The sequence below is a fragment of the Urocampus carinirostris genome, chromosome 16, assembly GCF_059441175.1.
Source record: "Urocampus carinirostris isolate Australia breed hairy pipefish chromosome 16, RoL_Ucar_1.0, whole genome shotgun sequence".
Lineage (NCBI taxonomy): Eukaryota > Metazoa > Chordata > Actinopteri > Syngnathiformes > Syngnathidae > Urocampus > Urocampus carinirostris.
Genome location: NC_142364.1, coordinates 5,068,826 through 5,095,503, shown reverse-complemented (window position 1 = coordinate 5,095,503; position 26,678 = coordinate 5,068,826). Strand labels below are relative to the sequence as shown.

General features: G+C 40.9%; 2 protein-coding genes across 6 annotated transcripts in view; one reads left to right on the top strand and one right to left on the bottom strand.

Moving 5' to 3' along the window:
- Positions 1-15,044, top strand: part of LOC148350032 (uncharacterized) — a 17,532-nt gene extending 2,488 nt beyond the window's left edge. Inside the window, exons 3-17 of the mRNA XM_088319985.1 lie at positions 319-377; positions 448-513; positions 1,274-1,333; positions 1,402-1,537; positions 2,017-2,174; positions 2,461-2,639; positions 4,895-5,030; positions 5,099-5,181; positions 6,135-6,327; positions 7,947-8,153; positions 8,220-8,351; positions 9,424-9,570; positions 11,303-11,525; positions 11,585-11,666; positions 12,843-15,044. Of these exons, the coding sequence (XP_088176111.1) occupies positions 319-377; positions 448-513; positions 1,274-1,333; positions 1,402-1,537; positions 2,017-2,174; positions 2,461-2,639; positions 4,895-5,030; positions 5,099-5,181; positions 6,135-6,327; positions 7,947-8,153; positions 8,220-8,351; positions 9,424-9,570; positions 11,303-11,525; positions 11,585-11,666; positions 12,843-13,064 (2,083 nt within the window). The 3' untranslated portion in view covers positions 13,065-15,044. The remainder of the gene's footprint in view (positions 1-318; positions 378-447; positions 514-1,273; positions 1,334-1,401; positions 1,538-2,016; positions 2,175-2,460; positions 2,640-4,894; positions 5,031-5,098; positions 5,182-6,134; positions 6,328-7,946; positions 8,154-8,219; positions 8,352-9,423; positions 9,571-11,302; positions 11,526-11,584; positions 11,667-12,842) is intronic.
- srek1 (splicing regulatory glutamine/lysine-rich protein 1) lies at positions 12,341-26,678 on the bottom strand. Of its 5 annotated transcripts, none has more exons than XM_088320081.1 (13): positions 26,570-26,678; positions 26,393-26,487; positions 26,116-26,249; positions 21,501-21,616; positions 20,292-20,429; positions 20,040-20,218; positions 18,667-18,797; positions 17,452-17,551; positions 17,220-17,321; positions 15,862-15,930; positions 15,689-15,773; positions 14,441-14,584; positions 12,341-13,167 (listed from the first exon to the last, which is right to left on the bottom strand). In XM_088320081.1, the coding sequence occupies exons 1-12, from the start codon at positions 26,660-26,662 to the stop codon at positions 14,489-14,491; spliced, it is 1,338 nt and encodes a 445-aa protein (XP_088176207.1). In that variant the 5' UTR covers positions 26,663-26,678; the 3' UTR covers positions 12,341-13,167; positions 14,441-14,488. The 5 variants fall into 5 exon arrangements, 2 of the variants coding, with proteins under 2 accessions (XP_088176207.1, XP_088176206.1); XR_015847108.1 differs by having other exon boundaries at positions 12,343-13,167; positions 14,377-14,584; XR_015847109.1 differs by having other exon boundaries at positions 12,343-13,091; positions 14,377-14,584.

The following is a 26,678-nucleotide window of genomic DNA, read 5'->3' as shown; positions in this document are numbered from 1 at the left end:
GATTTAAAAAGCTTAACAGAAAAGCGATGTTTAATGCAGATATGGGTAGGATGTGGCAATTCAGCTCGTTCCTCACACTTACTGATCGAAAGCTCGATAACAAAAGGGGAGTTTTGCTCGGAATTTTCCGACATTTTGCATTCGAGATTGAGACTTTCGATTGAAAACGGTTACAGTTTGAGAAAATAGATATCATCTGTGGTTACTTTTTCTTCTTTTTGATAGGAAGACGTCACTGAGGGGACTCGTCGACCTCTTTATTCAAACTGTACATTGAATTTGATAAGCCATTCTAAAACCTGTTCCTGTCATGATCAGGAGGACTTTGGCACGAGTAAAGGAGCTCCTCAAGTTATGTCAACTACTTCTTCTCACAGGTGAGTCACGTTGTCCTTTCATGAGCATGCACGGATTTTCTGAACGAATTCTTATCGCGGCGTTACGCAGGTGATGTTCTCTACCCGTGCTCGGCAGGATCGACGGGACAAATCAGAGCGGGGGGATTTTGGAGAGGTTTATTGTTCTATATTCTTTATCAATTATCCGTTGTCGGTCAAATCATAATACACTACAAAGTCAAGAGGCCGAGACATTTGCTCCCAACCAAGAGGCTGAGTCAAGGTCCTAGCCACAGGGCCATGCAGCGATCAGTGCTAATGCACCGTTCCCGGAGGTACTGCAATACTGGGCAGATGCGTGTAGTGGACAGAGCAAGCTCTTATTCCATCTCCCGTTTGCAAAAATCGAGGTCTAGGCAGTGATCAGTGACAGTCCACAAAACCACAGTTGCCGACACAGTCCAAAACCTGCGAAGACGGTTTGCTTCAGTGTCAAAAACATTCAATTGAAGACATTTCAACTGCATCACACTTGATTATTTGTACTAGAAATGTCTCAATCAGTCAGGGGCCTAGGACAGATCCTATTAAAAGACGCAAATTCAAATCTGTATCGGATAGTGTAAAGAAACAGAACATTGAAGTTTACTTTGAGGATTTAAAGACATCAAAGCTCGACTGTGACACTGTCCCTTTAAGTGAAATGGGGAAAAAAATTGTAACCAGCCGGCACCCCCAAGCCCCAAATTTCCCCTGGGCTCAACTATGCATTCCTTTAACATTGTTTAGCAACACCAATGAGATCTAAAGTAACAAAACATGAAAGTCAGAAACAGCAGGATGGAGGAATTTCAATTTGTTGTAACCACATTTGGTCAATTTCTCTTCCTCGCGTGATATTCACTCGTTCGATCATCAAACCACGTTTTGTTTAGCGTCCTGCAGCCGAGTCAACCTCCCATCCACCTACGAGCAATGTCCTTTCGGCTCACCAGGTAAATCAAGATGTCCGCCAAGGGGTACAAACATCGCTTAAGTGACTGACTTTATGGTTTTGTGTCAGGGGGCGTTTCTGGCTTGGAGTGCTTCAGCAAATTTCATCGTGTGGGTCAGTTGACTTGTCGGTGGAGACGCGGAGCAACCGAAGAGGAGCGCGCCGACTTTACGCTCGTCGTCCGACAAAGGGGAGTTTTTTTCCGGTTTTAGGCGCAACAGGAACCACACCACTTAAAAAGCATACATTCAACAAGCGCACAAACCAGTTAATCATAGCCGTGCCACCTTATTTCAAGCATTCAGCAGTACGACCGTCCAACCCAGGCACCTCATATAGGTTATGAAAACAACAATACAGCCAAAAAGGCCAACAACACTCCCAAAAATGAAACCTTGGAAATATCAACATCAAAAATACTATGTATATATAATATTACTTTTGCAGAGGACGTCGTTGGGCGTCGACCCAAAAATATACACAGAGACGAAATATGGCAAAGAGGGAACGTCCTTTATTCAGCAACATTCGTTCAAGCTGCTGATTTACAGTTAATCCACAACATTACCAATTCAAAAATAACCAGCAAACAAAAAGTGACTAAATAATAACCATTTAAATAAAATCACAATTAAATACACGTATAACGACAGAAAAAAAATGGATTTTCGCTCCCACTATCAGGAAGAAGAGCGGCTCCAAATTCTGCAAAGCGTACAAAACAACAAAGGACACTCTGGCCAACATTCCGGTGTACGAGCGCAACTTGACTGTGGAGGTACTGGAGCGTGTCGTGTCCAAATGCTCCAAGGATGTCCTGAATGCGCATTACAGCCAACTACGTAAGTTCTTCTGTCGTCTTGCACTCGGGACTGACTTTTTGAATCCGATTGAAACGTATACGACATTCAAAGAACTGTATGAAAACTAAAGAAGGACTAATATGCGGAGTGTCATCTACTGTGGAAACTGATGCTGATGACATCCACAAGGGGGAAGCATATACAGATCAAAAAGTACCGGGCCTAAAACGGAACCTTGGGGAACCCCACATTTAACTTCACGAGTCCTGGAGAAAAACGCATCCACACTTACTAAGAAAACGCCATTGTGTTTTTCCGGGACCAGTGCGTTGCGGTCCGCCCCCTAGCGCTACCTTCAGGCGTTATTCGGGAAATCGGCTCAACGTGAGCGCTCGGTGGGATCAGGACGACAGCGGAGTCGTCGCGTCCCTCTGCTTGCGTTACCGGGAAGTCGAACGCGGCCGAACGGATACTCGTCGCCGTGAAGACAGCCCGCAGCAGCAGGTGAGTACTACAGTTGAAATTGACTTTAGACCGCGCTCGATATTTGAGGTTGATACTGAGATCTGTGAGCATCGACAGTGGGTTCACAATATGGTTTACCATTGCGGTAGCTTAAATTTTCGGCTGAATTATTAGTATTTTTTTGGGGTCATTTCATCGTGCTGCTCCATATTTTTTTCTGTGTTACTATTTTGATATAGGAAAATGCATCGAGTCCTAGTGCATGAGGTGTCAAGAGTGTCATGGAAAGAGGGCCGGGTCCCAAATTTGACTTTGAAAACAAAAGAAGTGGCTAATGCTAGTTGCTAATGGGGTGCTTGTCGTAGCAAGCAACCGTTAAAACAGGGGTCTCCAACCTTCTTCGAGCATCGAGCTAATTTTTCTCACCAATTAGCTAAAAAGTGCACGTAGTTTGATATGGATTTCGAAAATAGCAACTTAGCGGCTTGCGAAATGGCTAAAAAGGTAACTTGATAGTTAGCTAGAAAGGTAACCATGCAAAAAAAAAACCTAAAAGGGCACCTGATAGCTAGCCGAACAAGTAAAAAACTAACTTGAAGAGAGGCAACAATTTATCTTGATAACAAGCAAAAAAAGTATAATGTTAGCTAGCTAGCATACAGAAAATTTAAAAAGCTAGCTAGATAGCTTGCAAAACAGCTAGAAAGGTAGCTTGATAGTTAGCTAGAAAGTTAAACAGGTAAAAAACTAAAAGGAAGCTAAATAGCTAGCTAGAAAAGTAAAAAGCTAACTAGCCAATTGGTAAGCTAAAAGAAAGCTACAAAGCTAACTAGCAAGGAGGCGAAAATTTAGCTCAATAGCAAAAAAGTAAAATGTTAGCTAGATAGCATGCAGAAAATATAAAAAGCTAGCTAAATAGCTTGCTAAATAGATAAACACGTAGCACAATAGTTAGCTAGAAAGGTAAACAGATAAAAACTATAGGGGAGCTAGATAGCTAGCTAAAAGAGTAAGAAGGGGGAGACAAAGAGGGAGAGAGAAAAAATAGATAGAAAATTATGAGATCAAGAGAGAGAGAAAGAAAGAAATAAAGTATGAGAGAGTGGGAAAACAAGAAGAAAGAGAGGCAGATAAAAAGAGCGACAGTTACAGAGAACAAAAGAGAAATAGGGATTGAAAAAAGAAGGAGGAGAGTAAATAAAAAGAAAGCAAGACAAAGAAAGATAAGGGGAGAAAGAGAGAGGGAGAAATAGAAGGAAAGGAAGCGAAAGATGCAAAGAGAGAGAGAGAGGGACAGAGAAAAAACAAGCAATAGAAAAAGAAAATAAGAAGAGAAAGAGAGACAGAAAGACAAAGAAGGACAAAAAGAAAGAAGAGAAACATAGTGAGGGGAAAAAGAGAAAGAGTATAAGACAAAGGGAGAAAACAACAAGAAAGAAATGCAAAGAAAAAGAGAGAGATACAGAGATAGAAAGAAACAGCCACACAGATAGAAAGTACCGTAATACAATTAAGAGTGTCTTTGTGAGTTGGGCTTAGCTTTAGTGACACGTAGTGGACATATCACAAACTGCAGCTCATTTTTATCTCATTTTATTTAGTTTAAGGCATGTCCAATAGAGGGAGACACACAGTTTTGATCAATCTTAAAGTGACAGTGTAACAATTCACCAATAGAGGTCGTTGAAGTTTAGAATGGAGCATTGGAAGAACACCCACATTTTGGTTTCATCTTAAAGTGACAGTGTGTAACATAATTACCACTAGAGGTCGTAGTTTAGAATGAAGCTGAAATACGTGCAATAACAAAGACACACATTTTAAAGTGACAGTGTAATACTTCACCACTAGAGGCTGTTATAGCTTAGAATTGCGCTAAAGGGAGGTTCTTAAAGAGACAGTGTGTAATAGTTCACCATTAGATGGAGCTGACGCGTATGCATTTGAAGAAGAAACACATTTTGTCTCATTCTTAAATTGGCAGTGTATAATAATTCCCTATTTGTGGTCGCCGTAGCTTAGAAAGAAGCTGAGGTGTGTGAATTGGAAGAAGACACCAATTTTGGCTCAATCTTAAAGTGACAGTGTGTAACAGTGCACCAAGAGAGATCATTGTAGCTAAGAATGGAGCCTGAGCGTAAATGAACTTTAGCAACTAGCGGGAGAAGCTACCAAAAAGGACCGTAGGATTGTACAGAATGTGTCGAGTGTCAAGAGTGGCTAGAGAAGGAAACCGATGAAAAAAGTGGATCTCGATGCCATTCAAATCTTTGATTACGGTCTCCGCTCTGCAGGTATGTTGCCGGGGTGGTATCGGGTGCTATCTGCCGGGTGTGAAGGCTTCGTCGGTGCTCCAGGTTCAAGTAGCTTGTGGCGTTAGCGACAAGTGCGCTCGGTGTCCTTGGGGGCAATTCTATACGCTACCACCAGGTGAGAAATCATTTTATTAATATTTTTGATTTTTTTTTCATAAATGTTATCGACTTGATCATCATCAGAGCTAACGGAGCCGCCACTTAGCCTTCACGTGGTCCAAAACAAGATGGCCGACAGAGGACAAATTTACTCGTTGACGTGGACGGTGAGTTTACGACAAGCTAGCGTAGCACAGCTAAAATTGTTTTTTGACGGTACCTAGCATAGCATGATAGCATAGCTTAAAAAAGCCAATCTGTTTTTTTTTAACTTATACTTATCCACATCGACTATTCTACTAGCTAACATAGCATGACAATGTAGCTAGTTTACAGATGCTAATGTGCTTTTTAACCCTTATTTGTCTACATTTTCAGTTTTCCGTGACTATAACCTAGCATAGCAAGGCTTAAATGTTTTACCTAGCATAGCATAACGAACAAAAGCATGATAGCTTAGCCTAGCATACAGATGCTAATGTGTTTTTTGAACCCTTGTTCGTCCAATTTTGACATTTTCAGTTTTCCGTTACTATAACCTAGCATAGCAAGGCTTAAATATTTTGCAATACGAACTAGCATAGCATAACGTACAAAAGCGTGATAGCTTAGCCTAGCATACAGATGCTAATGTGCTTTTTTTTTTTACCCCTTGTCTGAATTTTGACATTTTCAGTTTTCCGTGACTATAACCTAGCATAGCAAGGCTTAAATGTTTTGCAATACGACCTAGCATAGCATAACGTACAAAAGCATGATAGCTTAGCCTAGCATACAGATGCTAATGTGTTTTTTGAACCCTTGTTCGTCCAATTTTGACATTTTCAGTTTTCCGTTACTATAACCTAGCATAGCAAGGCTTAAATATTTTGCAATACGAACTAGCATAGCATAACGTACAAAAGCGTGATAGCTTAGCTTAGCATACAGATGCTAATGTGCTTTTTAAACCCTTATTTGTCTACATTTTGACATTTTCAGTTTTACGGTACTATAACTTAGCATAGCAAGGCTTAAATGTTTTACCTAGCATAGCATAACGTACAAAAGCATGATAGCTTAGCCTAGCATACAGATGCTAATCGTCATGTCATTAAGCTGTATTCGTCCACATTTTCAGTTTTCCAAAGCACACGACGGCTTTAAGTTGTCCTTGGCCAAAGCGTCTGGGGAGCCTCCAGAGGATGTCTTTGGTATAAAACGTCCACCAATCAAATTGCTTCTTTCGGCCTCCGTCTTCCGCCTCCGCCTCTACGCTCTCAACAACGTTAGCGTGTCACCGGCCGCTAGCATCATGCTAATGCCGCCACCGGGTGAGTGCATTGACCTATTCGCTGTATTTAAAGGGACAGCGTGTAAGATACAGTGCCTCCTAGTGGTACAAAAAAACTTTGATTTCAATACGAGGTAAAAATACATGAACTACCGCACGAATGCAAATTTTTGTATATAAAAAAAATATAGGTCGAGAAATTTTTATTTCTTCTATATGGTGGAATCATTACCTAGAGCACAGGTGTCAAAAAGGCGGCCCGCGGGCCAGATCAGGCCTGCTAAGGGATTGAATCCGACCCGCCAGACAACACTCAGAAAAGCACAAGAGAAAAACAAGCTGCAGGTTGAAATATGTCAACTTGATGTTGCCAAAGCCAGGTGCCTCGAACAAAGACACTGTACCTCTCTCTCTCTCTCTCTCTCTTTTCCACCCCCTTTCTCCAACTCTGTCTTTGTCTCTTTCTGTGTCTTAATCTCTTTTGCTCTAACTTCCTTTTTCCCTTTTCTCTCTTTTCTCTTCATACCCTTTGCGCTTTCTTTTCTCTTTTCTCTCCTTGTCTTTCTATTTCTCTTTGGATTTCTTTCTTCCTCTCAATTTCTTTTCCCCCTCTCTCACGACTTTTTATCTTTTGTTTCTCACGCTCTCTCCCTCTCTTTCTTGCTTTGTCCCGCCCTCTCTCCTTTTCCCTCCCTCTTTCTCTTATTTTTTTTTATCTCTTTTTCTTTCTCTTTGATCTACTAGTCCGGCCCCCGACAGAATGTTTGTTCTATCGTGTGGCCCCCGAGTAAAAATCAGTTAGACACCCCTGCTTTACGTGCATTTACGCAAGATTTGTTTACGTACATTTGCGTGTATTTTACGTACGTTTTTAATATGCGTTTACGCAAGTTGTGTGTTTACGATCATTTTGTGCGTTCATGTACGCTTTTTACGTGTGTTCACGTATGTTATTGTGAACGTGTGTGTATTTGACGTACGTTTTCGTGCGTAAGTTTAGGTACGATTCCATGTGTATTTACATACGTTTTAGTGAGTTTAACGTACGTTTTCGTGCTGATAGTTATTTTATGATATTGCTTCCTTTATCTTGTTGTTGCACTTCGAGTTTAAGACAAATCTGTTAGCTGGTGAGTTGCAAAAAAATATGACGAAGTTCTATAACACAAGTGTCGATAAAAACTGTTCAAAACTCATGGTGTTAAAATATGATATAATGAAATTACATTAATTGCTGTTAAAAGTGTCGATAAAAACTCATATTGTTGGAATATGACATTATGAAATTGTGTATTTAATTGCTGTTAAAAATGCCGGAAAAACTGGTTAAAACGTCACATTGTCAGATATAACGAAATAGTGAATATGCTTAATTGCTGTTAAATTTGTCGAGAAAAATTGTTCAAACCTCACATTGTTTATTTGCTGTTAATAGTGTCAATAAAATTGTTCAAACCAAAAAAACTAACCATACCTCCTTACTTTTTGAAAGTAACGTGGCCCAACACTGACGGTGATACAGTGAGGGATTACCGTAATGAATGACGAGGTCGTTTCGTGCATCAAGTTTCATAAACGGTTATAAATATTGATGAATGCAACCCCAAACTCTGGAAAGCTGAAAGAGAGCAGACTTCTAATGACATTTTGTCATCACAGAAGAGGAAATCCTCAGAAATGACGAAAGCAAGTTGAGCGTCCGCTCCTACAACCCGACGTCCTTCAGTGTACTCTGGAGGGACGACTTAATAAGGAGGTACAAATGCTTCTGTCTGGAGTGGAAAGAGACCTACGGACCTCCAAAGCCGTCCTATAAATCCTTTTACGAGGAAGGCAAAAACTTCTTTACCGCGGTCGATATCTCAGGTGCTACCAGAAGGATCGGATTTTCATTCTAAATACACTACAACGCTTCATTTTGGACCTTTCCAGAGCGACTGCAGGCCTACAAGAGTTACGACGCGTGGCTCCACGTGCGTGACCGGAATGAAACCTGCAACCTGGAGCGCCTCAACAACAGCGAGGTCACCTACGCCAGGACACGGTTCTACTTCCTGGAAGGATGTAAGTAGATAGGTACTACCATCTCAAACTTTGTCAGGTATTAATTGTATATATATATATAAATCACAAAATACTGTTGTTTAATTCGGTGGACTGGCGAGATACCACGTTACCCTGTTCTGAAATGTGGATCGGGAAGTGAAGTTGTCACAGATAGAAAACACAGTACGCTAAATAAAAACTAAATCATTACTATTTACTTTAATATTATAAGTACATATGCTCATAACAGATTTCATGTATCTCTGTTGTGACGTGACTTGAGCTGGTCAAGTGGCGTTACCGGGTGGATGCAGAAGGGGAGGAGATAGCGGATTAATTTATTTTAAAACTCACAAGGATTGTTATGCCTTTAAAAGATTTCCTTGTTGTAATCGCCTCCTTATCTTTAATAATAGTCACGATCGTCGATTGGGTTTGGCAACGAAGCAAGGGTAGCGATGAGAGGGCCTCCTTTGTATTTTTTTGACAACCGCTAAGTTTGTTTACATGGTTATCATGGTTTTGCATCACTGCCCGCTTGCATCGCACTAACTTGAAAAACTTTACAAAGCACATACGATTCTAAACTAAATGAAAAGAGAAAACGGTATGGTGGGAAGAAGTTCAGCCAATAGCATATGTGTATTTTTATGATGCTCTGATGCATATAAATCGCTGCCTAGCGTTTTATGTGGCGTCGATCAATAGCAGACAGGTATTTTAGTACGCACTAACGCCGCAAACATTTAATATTATAAACTTTTTGGAAACAAATTTGTTTTTATGTTGGTCATATAGGAAGGAAAATACGCTAGAGGGCCCTAAAATTTGTATTCCACAACATGAACTGAAAACATCATAAGGGGGAGTTACTGTATCCTGGTGGTAATGACATGGTGGTAAGATTGTAAGCCTGAGCCTGAAATTGGGGCCTAAAATGTCAATCATTATGTTTGGGTTTGGGCCAGGGTTTTCTCTCTCAACCTTTAAAAAAAGATCTTCAAGAGTAACAGTAAAAAAAAAAAAATCACTACTGAAAAAAAGCCGAAATTAGTGATAGTATTGGTAATCCCAACTATTATCCTGCTAGCTCCAATTAGCGCGCCCCCCAACTTCAGCGCCGTGTCCCTCACGTCCTCCTCCATCGAGTTACACTGGTCGGCCATCCCGCAAGAAGACAGACGCGGGTTCCTACTGGGCTACGTGATTCACTATGCTGAAGATCAACAGGAGAGAAGTAAGACACTAAATCTGTTACATAAATACTTGTAGGTTGAAAAATTTTATTTAAAGGCCTGGCCAAAATGGTTCCGGTCTAGGAGAAGAGAATGTCTTTCTGGGTAAATACTGAATCAGCCAAATTTTAAAAAGCAAAGTCACCTTTTTTCATGGCGGGTTTCACATTTGGGGTAACCTACCTGACTGCCTGTAAAAGATAGTATTGATTTTTAATGTTGTCCGGGTCTGGGAGAGTGGAATGTCTTTCTGGGAAAGATTGCCGAGTAGAAGAAACCAAAAAGTACAGTGTCAATTTTTTTGGGTGCAATTTTCACATCTAAAAGATTGCTCGATATTGGTAACACGTCACCTCCGTCCATGCCAAATCTACACCTTGCGGCACACTTTCGCTTAAGAAAAATTTAAGCGGGATTGGATTGTAATGTCTTTAAATAACAGCTTAGTTTAATTGGCTTCATGCTCTCTGCTGCCACTTGTCTTAGCCCGTCTCCCTCCAAGGTGGCAGTGAAGTGCTACTGGAGGAGAATTGTCTCTTTACCCCAACTTTGCTAGTCTCCGCTTCCGCTATACTTTGTCTCTACACTTTATTCTTGATGTTCATGGTTGGTGGGTTTCCTTAAGCACACAGGTGGTAGGGCCACCATTTCCTGTGGCGTGTTTTGGGCAAGTACAACTTGGTGGTGCCCATCTCTCTCCAGGCAAACATGGTTCCACTTAGTCTCGAACTGAAGATCTTTCGCGCGTTAGGCGAATGTGCTTAATGCACTGTGTGGAGGCTAAATGTAAACTACCGTAAATTCCGGACTATAGAGCGCACCTGATTATAAGCTGCACCCACCACATTTTAAGAGGAAAACGGATTTTGTACATACACAAGCCGCACCTGTATATAAGCCGCATGCGCCCACATTTAAACATGCAACACAAAATTAACCCAAACCCGACTTCAAGTGCCGCGATTGAAACTAAATGTCCTTCATTAAAGTCCACAGTGCAAAAATCTCAGCCGGCAAAATGAACGGAAAATGATACCAGTACTTAAGGTTTGATGTAGACCTGCAGAGTTCAGGTCCCGTTGAAAGTAATACAAGGAAAAAAGTGTATATTTCCAAAGGTAAGGGTGGGAAAAATATATCAGATGAACAGATTTACTCACGCAACTTCTTTTTCTTTAACGAACTTTTTACCCCCTCTTCTTTCCTTGTCTGTCCCTCACCTTTAGCGGTCCCCGCTTAAACTCGGCACCCCGCGTTTGTTCCGCCCCTCAATTTTCGTTAATCCGTGCAAAACATGTCAGAATAAGTGTCTAAAATAATACAAATACATTACAAAAATATACAGTTGCAAATACATATTATACATGGGTTACACATATTTACAAAGAAAGACGGTACACAGAGTTTACAAAGCTTTAATAATATAGCTTTGACAGCGCGGCTAATGGTAGCAACACTCGAGCGCTGCTAGCGGCCGTTAGAAAAATGACACAAATTGGCCGCATCACTGAATAAGCCGCAGGGTTGAAAGTTAGGGAAAAAAGTAGCGGCTTATAGTCCGGAATTTACGGTAAACACTCTGCCACTGCCCCCTAGTGTAGTGGAGGTCTAATTGCACTATATTCTGGGAAAAGTTGTAACTAAAAGGATAAGTTCCTGAAAGTCAAACGTTCCCCTTGATGGAGCCTTACACCCTCAATCGGGGATCGGCTTTGATGTTACCTTTTCCTGTAGACATCAGCGTGGGCCCTCTGCAGCACAATTACACACTGGAAGGTCTCCGCGGCGGGGCAGCTTACCGGGTGCAGGTGTCGGGTTTCACCCGGGTCGGGGCGGGTGTCGGGAGCACCGCGTGGCTGAAAACGGCCCCAAAAAGTTCCTTAGACCCTGTAGGAGTCATCGCCGTTTCCTGCCTTGTTGCGTTGACGGCCTTGTTGGCATCTCCTCTCCTTAAAAGGTAAAAGACACTCAAAAGGAAACATAACAAGAAGTCAACTCTGCATACTTACCATACAGGGCGAAAGTGTCCTTTTGGCCCAACATTCCAAATCCTGAGAAGAGCAGATCTTTGCAGAAACTCAGCGCACCTAGACAGTTGGTAAGTGTCCGTAGTCATGACCAAGGGCATAGATTTGGTCTTCACAATGGTGAGGACATTTTGAGGTGATCACCTAATACTGGTGGGGAGCAGACCCAGACCTGAGTTTACTCACCAGGGTGGGAACTAAGAAACCGTTTTGGCTGTACACCGCAAAGGACTCCTTAATATGGAGGCTTATTAAACAATGTATGTTTACTGTTGGGACACTTTATGATGAAAAAAAAACAAAACAAAACCACAGAACAAAATCTAAACACCTAAAACCACCAGCCAAGCACACAGAGCAATTCTATTGGGTGAGCAGTATGAGTGGGTGGCGCTATGTACACTAGGCGCACTTCCCTCTGTTATATATCGAAGTGTCCTTGGGCAAGACACTTAACCCCTAATGCCCCCAATAAGCAGGTCGGCGCCCTGCATGGTCGCTATTGGTGTGTGTGAATAGGTAAGTGTGAAGCACATTGTAAAGCACTTTGGGAGCTCTTCAGTGACTTGAAAAGCACTACAAAAATGCAGACCATTTACCATTCATTCCCTCTGCGCAACGACGTCTGCACTGAAGGTAAATAGGTCAGTATACTTGTTTGCAGTTTACCCCGGCTGGCAACCAGTTCAGGGTGTCCCCTACCCACTGCCCGATGATTGCTGGGATGGGCTCCAGCACCCTCGCGACCCTACTGAGGATAAGCGGTGCAGCTAATGAGATGAGACTTGTTTGCAGTATTTGGGGACATTTTTGCAAAAGAACTCTGCTTGCACCTTGTTTTGAAACCATTACTTAGGGAAAAAAAATAAAGGTTAGAACGAGCCTCGACGATTTTAAGTAATCCCGGGAAGGAGACAAGTTTAAAGTGGTATATTTGTTGATATGGGACACAGGCTCTGGCATTATTAGTTCATACATTTGATCAAATCGTCAAATGTCACACAGTGAAATCAGTTTGTCTGGAAGCAGATTTGGTGGTGTTGCTGATTTAGTTTGGCCTTCTCTTTTGCTATTTGAGCTCTTAAGCGTCAAAACATTTCTCGACCACTGCTGTATAGGAAGGTTGAACATTCGTTTCAGAACTGTAGTTCACTTTATTCCACTGCATTTTTTTTCCTAAAAAAGAAACGACTTCGATAGAAAATAAGTTAAAAAAATAAACCTAATCCAGAATTCCAAACGTTCAGTTTCTTCAGCATGCGGACGAGCACGATCTCCAAGAACGCGACGTGGCGACCCTTTTGGTTGTGGAGTTGCGCTCGCCGCCTCCCAGGGTCCAGCCATCGTCTTACGGCCGTCCCTCGGGCGGCGCGGCCCATTCCCCCCGTCTTCCCCCAGGCGCTACCTTTGGCGGGTACACCAGCTTGGACGTCATCCAGCCGCCGATGACGGGCGAGGAGGGACACTGATGCGGGCGAATACCTGATTGCACCTGCCTACATTTGATGGACATGGAAAATGAGCTTTTGTCAGGACCGTGATCCAGGGAATAAGTCCATTCGTTCTCCAGTCCTGCAGGGGGCGACGTATCAAGCACAAAAAGGCGACTGGTTTACTTTTTTTTTCTTCCTTTTACTAAAACGGCACATCAAACAGTAGCAAGGTTACAGATTCACAATCACAGCGGCGCTCTTTTAAAAATCTAACACTGCCTTTGTCGGTAGCCAATGCTAGCGTTAGATCAGGGATAGGGAACATACGGCTCACGGGCCGGGTGTGGCTCTTTTCATTAGTACATCTGGCTAATGAAAAATCACCTTTTGAACACATTAAGGAGTGGAACTTTACCACTAGCTGCAAAAGTAGATGATTTTGTCCATGAAGCCCATGAACTGGAATTTATTCATTTGAATGATTAAAAGCGCAACTTGTGTTATTACTATGTTATTATCAGGTTAATTATTAAAAATAGGGTTCAATAGATTCAAAACGATCATTTGACTAGAAAATCCCAATGAGCCAGCACTGGTGAACTATTTTCCAAACAGGTCCGCGGGCACCTCAGCTGTCCGTAGGGGGCACCACGTTGGAGACCCCATCTTAAAGTAATGACGTCCGAATCCTTCTCGTTGGCAGGATTTAGTGACATTTTTACAAAAGAATTCTGATTGCAGACCTCATTTTGAAATTGTTATCCCCGACAAAAATTTGCAGGAGGGAGACCCATTTTAAATGGAATCCTTTTTGATATGGGACACGGCCTCTGGCATTATTATTTATCGTGTTTTACAAGGGGGATGCTAAAAAAGCGGGTTTGGCGGTTCTGTTGAATTTTCTTAAACAAAAAAGAAACTACATTTTTGGTTTATGGCTCTGAGTCCAAAAAGGTTCCCGACCCCTGTGCTAACCAGACAAATAAGGTCATTTTACAACGGGGGCCCTTTGAGTCACATCCTCGTTGGCGTCATTTTTAGAACAGCAACACAACCCGATAAAAGACTCAACAGCAAAAGCTAACTCTTACCCCTCTGTGTGTGAAAGGATGGACTGGTCTGAGGAAAGGGCGTTGGGGGGGAAAGAGGGGTGGCAGAAAACCTGGACGGGGTAAAAACCTTTACACCCCTCGCAAATGCCTTGCTGTCACAATGTAGCCGAGTGAAAGGAACTCAATATGAAGTCCACTTATAGTTCTGTTTGGAATCCACCAAACGTGCCCAGAAAACCAAAGCAATAAAGGCCACGCCTCAAGCGTTTCCTTCCCTTCGCTGATACTACACGTACCATGTCACGCGCTCGTGGTTTCCTCCGCACATGCAAAATTGTGAGTCTGTAGCACTTCACTTGCCCTCCTGGATGGGGGAAGCCACAACTTTAGTCGGTCTGGCGGGCCGAGTCAGACGGACGCGTCGTGGACACCGTTGCGCTGCGTGAAAGGGGGCGAGTGGGCGTCCTCCGTTGGAGAGTCATCTCTGTCGTATTCTCGTCCCCCCTGTAATATTCCACACGTTCCTTTTATGTGTTCCGCGAGAGTGTCTCAAAATGAACGGTTTAGAAGAGAGTTTGAGGACAAGAAGGCCGAAAGCCACGTCTTCCCAGCCGGGAAACAAGGCATAACTAAGCCATGGTTCTCATTTACCCTATCCCTTGACTAAAGGATGAAGACAAAAAGGGATAGAGAACATTTTCTGAAAAAGGTTTGTCTGACCCAAAGGTAGGCAAGAAAGGATTTCACAACAGATCGTTTTGTTGCAGGGGCAAATCATATTTCATTTCAGATATGCTATGAAGATAATTCCTAATCATTTAAAGAAGTTGAGTGTTTTAACACCGTTTCTGCACCAATGATTTCATTTTGGCTACCAAATTTCCCTGTTCCTGTTTTCTAGGACTGAGAGAGGGCTTGTGTCAACAATGTCCTTTATCATTTTGTGTGATTGACTTCTCATTTGTCATGTAAATAAATGTAGTGTGTAAGTATCAAACACGTGCATTATTTATTTGTGCTTTTCGACGAGTTTTTATCTGGACTGATTAATCATTATCCATATCAACCAACTGAAAAAATGATCATTTAAAGCTAAAATCAAAAAAATCAACAATGTACTGCATACTTCATGATTAATGATAGAGACAATATGAAGCTATGTCAAATTAATTATGGTGGGAAACAGTGAGCCTTACCTGCTGCCTGAATCGGTAACCACCGAATTAGATTCTGAATTTAAATACATTTTAAAGCAACTTACTCTACATACTTTACATGTATTTTACGTACCAACAAACCTGTCGCAGTTTTACTCCAGGATGCAAATTGTGAAACTAAGGGCTGTTTCAAATAGTTCAAATGACAACCCTAACCCCCCAAACATTTAAAAAGGAAGATTTTATACAAGTGCATCTAAAAATTTTACATACTTGCACGCGCAACAAAAGGAGCTGCAATGATGATTTCAGCCAGAAAAAGGCGTCACCAATTAGAATATTTTGGAGTTACAGACACCACCTTTAAGCTGAAGTGGCCCCTGGTAAAGTCGTGCTTTGGCACCACTTAGTGGCAGGTGTGTGCAAAAGGCGGATTTGCATCCTCCCTTACCTTGTGCATTTTCTTGCCTCTTGGTCGCTCTTCGTCTTTGCGGCTCCTCTTCCTTGAGGACGAGCGCTCCCGCCACTTTTTTACTCTAAATACATTTAAGGCAGAGCAAAAAACATCTGAGTGTCTTATTTTTTTCTAAGCTATCGTTTCAATTCCGACTCTTTGCGTGCTACCTTTTGGGCGAGGGCGACCTGGCCTTTCTACGTGGACTCCCAGAGCGTCCCCGGCTCCGCCTCCGAACCCTGCGGGACATATTGTCAAAAACATGTGCTCTTGATCGCGCCGTCGGCATTTCAGACTAACGACGTGCAGTCAGGGGAGGCAGGTGAAGCAGTGCCTCACCTGTCATCATGGAAATATAAAAATACTGGCTACACAAGACACATTTAGCTACCTACACGGCAGTTTAAATACCTTCCGTTAAATGTTGCATTGTATACCTCATGTCATTCATTCCTTTGGCCAGAGCTCATCACTATAATTTAAAGACACTTCAGTTTAGATATTTTTTGTGCTTTATCAAAAAGTATATTCAGCACATATATTTAAGGATGCTTGATATCTCAGGTAGCCGATATCCTGAGTTTAGAGCAAAAATTGCTACCTAAGCGACTATGACCAACAGTCAGAGGAGGCAGTGCCTCACCTGTCATTGAAATAGATGCACTTAAAAAGACATAAAATGATTATATTCATTTGGTGTTAAAATTCTTTCTTATTTAACTTCATAATTTTAGATTTTGTTTTCCAAAATTATTGTATTTTAACATTATAATTAAAGCAATAAAGCATGCATCTTATTATTGAGTGTCTGCCGATGCAGCGAGGCAGGCAATCCTCTCGCCTCATGGCAGAGGGCGATAGTGAAACCAAATATTCTGGTTTGGCGCACAGCTCAGCCACAAACAATGTCATACGTGAATGTTATTGGCAAGCTAACAGCAAGTCAAGTTATCCAGTAATTATTTTCTTGAAGCATAGATATTTTTCTAAATGGAGGAATATTTATCTATTGACACTTCTATTCAAAGGAGCAGTGCATGGACTTAATTTCCAAGTTACAGATGTGGTGCGTTTTTTGAGGTGTCCATAAAAAGTTGAAACTGAAATATTCTCTCTATTATATGTTGACAGTGACCAACTGAGTTCAAAGAGGCCTTACATTTTATTTTCGGACACGCCTACCTGCTTTTCTCTTTCTTTTAAGAAAAGCTGTTCAGGGCTGAACACAGCAGGTTGGTAGGTTCTAACTTTAGTGTAGTGTGAAAACGGTGTAAGTAAGGGACCCCTTCAAGTACAGTCCAAACCCCAGCCCCAAGAAAGATGGAGAAAAGTTCATTATTGAGCACAGCTCAATAATGCACGTACTTGCACGTGCCACAAAAAGCTTGACAGAGGCTGCAATGATGAAAACGCAAAAAAAAGCAATTGAAATGGTTCCAAATTCGATACAGCTATTTTTAAGCTGAGCCAATAAAATATTTTTTTTCCATGAAAAAAACCTCACTGCACGGGACCATTTAAAACCTACCTGGAACGGCTCCTACTCCGCCGCCTCTCTCTGGAGCGTGATCGCCTTCTGTGGCCACTCCGAGAACTGTGCGAGTCGTTCTTCGACCATTTGTGTGGCGGACTTAAATAAACAAAATGAAGAGAAGAAGAATTTAAATAATGCCCGACCGCCTTGATGATTAAAAACTCCAAAAATCTATTTCGGTTGAGCGCCGACCGAGGAAATGTAACATCCAGAGAAATTGACTCACCGGTGTTTGGAACGTGAACTCCGTGAGCGGGAACGAGAACGTGATCGCGATGCGTGCCGCGTTTTTCCCGAGTGCGTGGCATAACGTTTTTCCCTTTCCGCTGTGGACGAGAGCCACGGCGACCGGTTACTTACTGACATTACGAAAATGAATGGGGTGTTGTGCATGAGGGCTGCAAAAACTAATCGATTATTAGTCGCGTTAGTAACTAATTAGATCACCGATTTGTTGTATGATGTGATTTATGAGCCGCTAAGTACTTAAACGCAATCAAAAGTGGACACCATTCCGTTATGATGCCGAGAGTTGCAGTACCATTTATGTCTGGCAGAGGGCGCCAAGATCGTTTTTATTAGAAAAGTTATCTTACATTTTTTGAAATCTTTTTTTATCACACATATCATTACAAACAAAATTGGTATGAAAGTTGTTGTGAGATTGTTTCTCACAGAACAAACGTAACTATTTTCAAGGGAACAGAAAGTGCTGCTAAGTACAGAGAAAGAAAATTAGAAAATAATTAAATACAATAAATCAAGTAATAATAATAATAATGACATGTTTAACTCTACACAAGGAGCAGATTCTCAAGCATATCCTATATCATTTTAATATCGGGAATGTTTAGTCGTATTCAAAGATTTAACCCCCCAAAAAAAACAAGTTTGTTGACAACATTTTGAAAAGTGGGTTAACACTTTTAATATTTTTTTTTGTGGATAAAATAATGCTAGACATCAAATGAAATGTATGGCTTTCTTTTTTGTTAAGTCCAAATATAATGATCTATGAAATAAGATGATAGGAAAAGACTATCTTACATTTTTGCAGGTGTATAGCATACATGTGTGTGTAGTTTTTTTTATTGTCAAGTTAATTTATTATTATTGTTTTCGATAGATACTTTTGATAGAGATAGAAATAGATATAGATAGAACTAGAGGGATAGAGATAGAGATGGATAGTGGTAGAGAGATTAGATAACTTTATTCATCCCCTTAGGGAAATTCACACTTTTACATCCTAGAATGCTCTCTGCTTTTGTGCACTATTTCTCTATCCGTCCAAACTTTAATATTTGAATAAATAGGAGGAAATTAACTGTATTTAAGAATTCCAATTAATCAATTAATTGAATTACCAATAGACAGATTTATCATTTATAAAAAGAATTATTAGTTGCAGCTCTAGTTGCGTATGTGTTTTTGGTAGTACCTGGCTCGATAGCGGCGGCGATGGTGGACTGGGCCTCCCGCACGCGCTTCATCACGCTTTCCAGCTGCTTAGCGGCGGCTTGCGGCGTCATCTCGGGGGGTTTCACGATGGCATTGTTGGAGTGGTTCACCCTGACCAGACAATTTGTGTACAAACAAAAGGCTTACTCCTAGAATATAAAACATTTCTGACTCTTAGATAAGATTAGTTTACTTTGTACTCTTTCTCGGCACCGTACATAGTCGGGCTTTGTACACCCTTTTCATGGCCAAATTCAAGCACTTTCCAAGCCAATTTATCCAGCACATTCAAGGGAAGAAATACATCCCGATCTAAAAGTTTTGTTGTTGTTGTCTTTAATGACTAAAATAAAGTCGCTATCTCGCTGCTAGCACATACTATTTTGAGCTGCTCCTATCTCTGATCTTTTGGTGTCGATGGGCTGCTATAAACTGATATGAATTCTGCCCTTCAGCTTTAACGATGGTCGCGCAGTTTCAATATGTCACACTTCTTAACAAACACGGGAAGGGCTCTATAGGAGTTGGATAATAATGGAATATAATACGGAGCACAAAAAGTAGTGTATGTTTAAAAAGCCGGGAAAAATGAGCCAGATTTGGACTAACTAAATAAAATTGAAAGTTTCGAGTCCATTCGATTTTTTTCTTTTTGTTTCACTTATTTTGATTAATATCTTTTGTGTTTTCTTCAGAGGATCTGTGTATAAATTGCTTAAAGTATAATTGTAACTTTTTTTTGCATTATTTATTTATAAAACTGAAGACTTGACATTCTCAATGTTATTGTTTTGCATTTTCAGGGATTTTGTGTTGTTGTCCGACTTTAAATCTCGTAAGTGTGTAAAAATTGTTACGTAATTTAAATTTTTTTTGTATCTCTGTGAATATTCATATTTCATGTATTTTTCAGGAATTCCTGCAAAACATATAAAATTACTAGTTACTAAAGAATTTGATGCAAAACATCTGAGGCGCTGTTTGGGAGCCGAAAGAGACGCTATTCTCAATGAGACGAGCCAAAAAGGCTGGTTTTCTAAATAGAGCTGTCCTCTTGGGTGCGACCAGGAGAGGGCGGTGACCTGTCACATGACAATGCCAATACAATAAGCCAACAGAGCAGGCGTGTCGGCACCATTTAATGCACTCTTTAAAAATATTTTCTCAATTTCTTGCGTGGTTTATAGACTCAGACTGTCAAGACATAAGACAATGAAATAATTTCAAGCATTTTCAAGGATTTCAAGCACCCGTACCAACCCTGCATACCACTGCAAATGCCTTTTAAACGCTCAATCCAACTTGCAATTTTTCAACAAAGCGAGGAATGCGCCCGTTTTCTTTATCACGTACTTAAGCGGCCGGTCTCCAAACATGACGCCGTTGAAGGTGAGCGCCCTTGACACAGAGTCCTGCCCCACAAACTCGACGAAAGCAAAGCGCGTCGGCTGCGTCTCGTCCCCCGCCATTCGCACAAACTTGACGTCGCCGACCTGCTGGAAGAATTCCAGCAGCTGCTCTGCCGTTGTTGTCTGCAAGAGAACACGGACTTCACCTGATCCTATTTTACAACGACTGATCCATTGGTTCTTCGCCGGCACTTACCTGAGAGTTCAAGTTGCCCACGTAAACTGTCCTCCTGATTTCATCCACCTTGGTGGGATCCACGTTGCCCATTAACGGGGCCTGTGAGACAGAAGACGGGGAAGGATCCAGGGCGGCACTCACCAAGGGCAGGTTCAACTGTGTGTGGGGGTATTGTAAAAGATCCAATTAGCCCAAGTATCGAAATAGCAATGCTAAAATTACCCTCATGTTTTAATAGAGTTGCCCTTACCAACATTGCTACCGTACTGACCTACTTTTTGGCCTTCCTTAGCATGGCTGCAACAATTAATCGATGTCGTTGATAAAGGTCAATAATAGTCGACAACAAAATCTAATGTCAACTATTGTTGCCAGACACGTGTTTCATCTCTACATGCATGTTATCTCAGCTGCGAGCTGTTCATGTGCAATAGCGTCACTGTCATGAGTGGTAACATACAGAAATGACAGTGCCAACAATAAGTATGTGTACCAAAAATTGTAAAATTGTCCTTTAGCCTGGATACAGCAAATAAAAAGCAGACCTTATGTATCATGGCAGTACCTCGGTTATTCATGAACATTGAAATAGAAAGCAAATTGGACAGTTAAACGAAACAGAATCTGACTTGCCTCGGTAAGATTCAAGTAACGTTTAGGCAATACAGTTTTGATGACATGTGTAGCACATTCTAGGATTATATTTGACTATTAAAAGAGAGCTTGAGCGTGATGCATGATTGTGCCTGGCAAACGTGTTCGAAATTAAATGCATAAAGTTCAAAGAACAAACGTCAGTAGTTAAACATTTAAAAACAACAAATGACAGTTTTAAAACAGTTTGATTTCAAATCGTTGAGACTCGTTACGTACTTTTGTCAGGCTTTGCAGTTGACCACTTAATGTAATTTACAAAATAGACAAATACATTTTGTTCTATGAGATTTATTTATGGATCTATGACTCTGCTGACCTAGCACGGTGCCTAATTGGTTTTAATATGTCATTTTTTTCAGCAGTTTGTTCAATAAAACGTGTTTTTCATTGTACCATTTCTCTTGTGTTGATTATCATTTGCCACATCATTAAATCAACTTCGTGCTAAATTTAAGAAAAACATAATAATTATCCGATTATTCGGCATATTGTTTCTATAGTCATCGACTAAGTAGTTGCAGTCCTTTTCTCGCAATACTTTTCTTATAGAGGGACTTTTACCCAACTCACGTTCTGTAGAGGTGAGGTGGTGGGGATGGGAAGCAGACCCCCGCCGGACAGCAGGTTGTGCACGGGGGTGGTGGGCGCCAGGAGCGACAAGGCTTTAGACTCTTCCGGAATCTTCCCTATGGGATACACACAAAACAGCAGCGGCTCCAAAAACAGAAAAGACACTCATGGCTCTTTCTCTCAAACACACACATTCATGATGTATTTATCTTGATACATTTTCATAAGTCATCTCAAGAAGAGATTCCCAACCAGGGTGCTCTGGGGTCTTCTGCAAGAAATTTGTCCCATTAAAATGTAAGCATTATTTTCCTAATTTTAAATACAATGATAGTCTCCAAGGGCTACCAGGCTCACCAGCTTGTAATGATTAGAAATTAGATCAACCACTAAAACATCACATCGGTTAAAACTCAAATTTATTAGAAAATCGCAATGACCCATAACTGGTGAGAACCGGTGCGCAGGATACTCAGGTGTTTTAAGGGGCCTACCCCTGACGTTGGACCCCCCCGTATACACATATTTCCTCCTAGGCCCTCACAGCCACACAAATTAAGTTGTGTTCTAGACACTTAGATGAAAACGTTATATCTTGTCATTAACTTAGGCCTTATTATAAGGTAGATGGACCATTTGAAAGTCTTAAGAAAATTAATATAGCCAAGAAATATATTTTTTCAATGTATTTTAAGGGTTCTCTGCCACGAAATATCAATAAAAATAAATAAGTAAATAAATAAATAAAAAGGAAAAATAAGCTGGAAAAAAAAAAGATTTGGAGTAGAAACAATGGCGCAGTGATTTGGGAGAAATGTTTAGAACTAAGGTTTGGAAAGAAATAAATGAATAAATGAAAATACCTTAATGGGCTGATGCTAATTGCAAAAATAAAGAGGGGAAATACCTAAATTATCTCATTGCTTTCGTCATCAGAATTGAGAGGGCTTGGGCCTTGCCCGACTCAAATGTGTTGCCTTGGTAACACGGGTAGTAAAAAGGCCACTTTTTAGGTAAAGCTAAACATATATGGTCGGAAAAAACTATTAAAACACTGTTAAAGGTAAATTGTTTAAGGTAATCCCAAATTCTTAAACAGGAAATGGTACAAGGCTTTGCATAAAATCTTGACATTTCATTAGTATATTCCAACTATTTTAAGAGATAATGCATTTTGAAGACAGCATGTCTTGTCTTTGTCATCTTGAGCTGTGGCCGTCATCTGAGGAACACTAGCACCCTAGTGGGCATACTTAAGACAGGTAGATCCCCAGCAATGTGTTGCATTGAAAATTGTGCCTTGGTGTATTGCTTATATCCTGTTTTATAAGCTAGTTTAGTGCTTAAGTGAATCTCAAGTACACTAAAAACTGAATCATGCAATAGGGAATAACTAATACATATATAGTTTTTGTTATATTTGCAGTGCAATATCTATATTTACTCTGTCGTTCCCTAAGGTGTGTTCCTGACTGACAAGCTAACTGCGCTTCATAATGAAAAATTGCAAAATGTCCTCTATGAAAAAGATAGAAACTAATTATCAGATTTTACACTATCTTAGAAAGAGTCTTAAACACAAACTACCAATCTGTGTTTAGGAAAAAAAACCCACTCCTTTTCTCTAGGACGCGAATGTCATGTTTCCCTCGTCCTAAACACTGCTTCGAGATGATAAGGCTGTATATTTGTATATAACTGTTTTTTTACCCGAGAGAAATCTGTCAAGGACATTCTTTTGTTATAACCTTGCATTAAATCAGGGTCAGAAAAACATTCACTACAACTGTTTCATAGCTCACCTCACGTGCTGATTTAACAGGATTCGCTGTTTTGAAAATGTTGTGTTCCTTCAATGACGTCACAGCTCTATAGTAAACAAGCCGAATGGCTCAACTACCTTGAGACTAAATTTCTCAAGGACCTTGCGCGTGGAATAGTTTGCAACCCATTTGCATAAATGTGGGGAGGAACACTACTCTATAGCATATGAATAACCTATACTTTATGTTGATAATATGTGTATCATTTGCCCTCATGTAGGTTTTAGATGAGGGGATGATGTCACAATAGTCTGTAATAATAGTTTGCAATAGTCTTTGTGACTAAGGGCTATACAAATAAACATGACTTGACACGTTATGTGCCTACAAAAAAATACTATTTGGGAATACCTTTAAGGAAATGAAAGCACCATAAGATTATGTACCTAATGAAGTGGCTGACACTAGTCTACTTGGTAAAACAGGCCGCCCATGACTCTGCCATTGATATTCGAGTCAAAGGTCACCAGTGATATCTAGACCATCCTATTAAAATGACGTCCATGCAAGCTAAAATCATCTGAGCGGACTTGAGATGAGGTCAGAAGATGTTCTCACTCTCTCTCTCTCTGTCACTATGGCAACGAACAGAGAGGCAAGTGTTAGACATCCTCCCTCTTAGCATCCTGTCGCATCATCATGCCGACGCTACCACAAATAAGCTGCAGCAGGGGAGAGAGAGAGATATAGAGAGATAAGGAGGGTGCGAGGGGAGGGGAGTGTTGGACAATAATATTAGACAGCGGCCCCTTGACTTATTCATACCAATCCACATAACTAAAAGCAAGATACGTGAACCAATGCAAAACATCAGGTAGGACTTAGCATCACAATAACAGCCTTTAAGCAAGATTAAACTGAAAAACAATTCAAAATTGAAACTAGTCAATGAACTGCTGTCAGTAAAAAAAGAAATATGAACTCACAACGCTTTTGAGAGAATTAACATCAACTTTTCTGAGATAGAGACAGCAGAGAATGGACAACATGAGGGGAAAAAAATGGAAATAAAAAGAGAGAGAGAGACAAGGTGTCCATCTTGGAGGGCTCCCGGTCACATGATCACTGACGCCTCTTGGCCCACCCCGCCCGTCATCGAGGACGGTAGTGGCCCGGCAAACAATGCCCTCAATGACTCGGGCTTAGTAGTGTGGTCGTGTATCTGATATGCACACATAATCACACAGAAAACAAAAAAAAGCCAAATTAATCACGTTGGTCCGGGCGGCAACGGCGACTTGTGTTTTGCTGACAGGGGAAAGTGGAAAAGTGAGAGAACGGAGACAAAACACTAAGACTCCCAAAAAAAACAGTGGACGACAAACTTAAGCAAAGCTTGCCTTTAAATCAAGGAGTATAAAAATTGCATGTGAAACACTGGGATCTGATGACAACAAGGGCTGCAACGATTTTCCAACAGAGTGAGGCATCCTACACGTGTAGAATCTCTGCTGAGAGTCTTTTTTGCCCATGTACCATAAACTTCTCAAGTTTGGGAGCATTTTAGTTCGGATATGGAGAATAAAAAACATACAAAGTTTGCAAAAATATACACTAGTAAGCATCAGTTTCAACTAGGGATCGATCAATATGGGTTTTTAAGGGCAGATACCGATTATTAGTATTAAGAAGTTGATAACCGATATTTGGAGCTGACATTCATTAGCTGTAAAAGCTTAAAAATTGACGCACTACATTTTTAATGAGGCAAAAAGAAACAAAGAATAGTTGTTATAAATTCTAACAACAGCTTTCTGAAACATTTACAGTGAATAAATTAGAATTTCAACACAACTAACATGACTAATTTTTCACTTAAACAAAAATGAAATAAAATCAGGCTTAGCAGCGACTCGTATTGACAGGTACATAAAAGCGTAAAGCACCCTGAAAACGTTTTACAATGGCCTAACAAAATAAAATACAATACAACCAACATGACTTAAATTAACTTATAAGAAAACATGCGATGGGATTTCAACGGAGCTTACAAATTGAAAAGTATAGAATAACCAAAAAGTATAAAATTCAAACTGCTGTGTTCGTGCTACGTTAAGAAGCATATCTGCCATTGCAATGTAATGTACTTTGTAATGGATGCGCATCAAGGATAAAAAAGTATTTTTCGTGCTGCATTTATTCACAAAGCTGATGCTAAAGAGAGAAGAAATTCCCTTGTTATTTTATTTGTTATTGAATGTGTTTGTCTTGCTGTCGGTCACCCCTCTTGAGGAATATGACCAAGGTAGATATAGATTTATTCACAAATCTGATGCTAAAGAGAGAAGCAACAGCGTGATGATGCTTAAAACGAAGTTGTGATTAGCAGGAAATAAGGGGGCACATTAATCAATAACCTAGGTTGCATGGCCGTAACCAGTGAACTGTCAGAACTATTATTAAATTGAGAAATTATTTTATAGGAAAACTCTCGTAGGCAGGATTTCTAAAATCAGTTTCATTATTATTCTGTCTCCTCCTCCTCTGCAGCCACCTGCTACTGCACTCGACCAGCTCATTACATCACCTCAAAAGGTAAATACAATTTGTATCCAAAACTAACTGTCGAGTGTTCTTTTAAATCATTTGTTCGTTTGTCAAAAACAAGCAATGCTTATAGACCGATTGGTTTTTATGGTTTTGACTGGGATACCGATGCTTCAGAAAGCATTAGCTAATTACTATAGGCATCCGTCCCCCGCGGGTTCACTTTACGACCCCCCTCAGAACGGATTCATGTCGTATCCCGGAGTCTACTGTATTTGTAGAAGGCAACACGAACTTGCACTCACCTTCGGCACATGGTACGACTATCATGGCTCGGTCAATAAAAACAGTGTTGGTGAGGTGCTGCGCCACCCCAACGCTGGAAGGTTGGCGGTACTTGACATAGCACACTTTAGACGAAAATGAAAGAGTGGCATTGCTGTGGAGACAATAAAAGAAGCGAGAAAGGAAAAGTTTTTAAAGAAAGCAATATAGAGAAGACGTCTTTCTTTTTTTTAGAGCACAGGCCGCACATCCGCGGTGTCGCCTGATCCCCCCCAAGCCGCCGCGAGTCGTTCTTACTCGGGTGGGTAAAGCCGCAACTCCTCGATGTCCCCCAGGAAGCCGAAAAGCGTGCGCATCTGCTCGCTGTTCACCGCCGACGACAAATTCGTCACCTGGACGACGGCAGTCCCGGGAATCCCGCTCATTATGAAAAAATATCGTCGTTAGAACCGCAATAATGTTTATTATATTCACCGTATGGTTTTTTTTTCGTCGTTTTTTTAAAGGTCGGTGGAGGGAAGATTCGCTAGCTACTTCTTCGTCGAAAAAGGGATGACCAGGCAACATTGAAGTGCAGTGCTGC

Bases quoted from the DNA above. Each gene is read 5' to 3' on its own strand.
- srek1 (XM_088320081.1), bottom strand. From the start codon at position 26,662: ATGTTGCCTGGTCATCCCTTTTTCGACGAAGAAGTAGCTAGCGAATCT. The intron at 26,488-26,569 runs GTGAATATAATA...GCCGTCGTCCAG, and splicing joins GACGAAAAAAAAACCATACG to GTGACGAATTTGTCGTCGGC. The intron at 18,798-20,039 runs GTACGTGATAAA...TTGTCTGGTCAG, and splicing joins TTTGGAGACCGGCCGCTTAA to GGTGAACCACTCCAACAATG.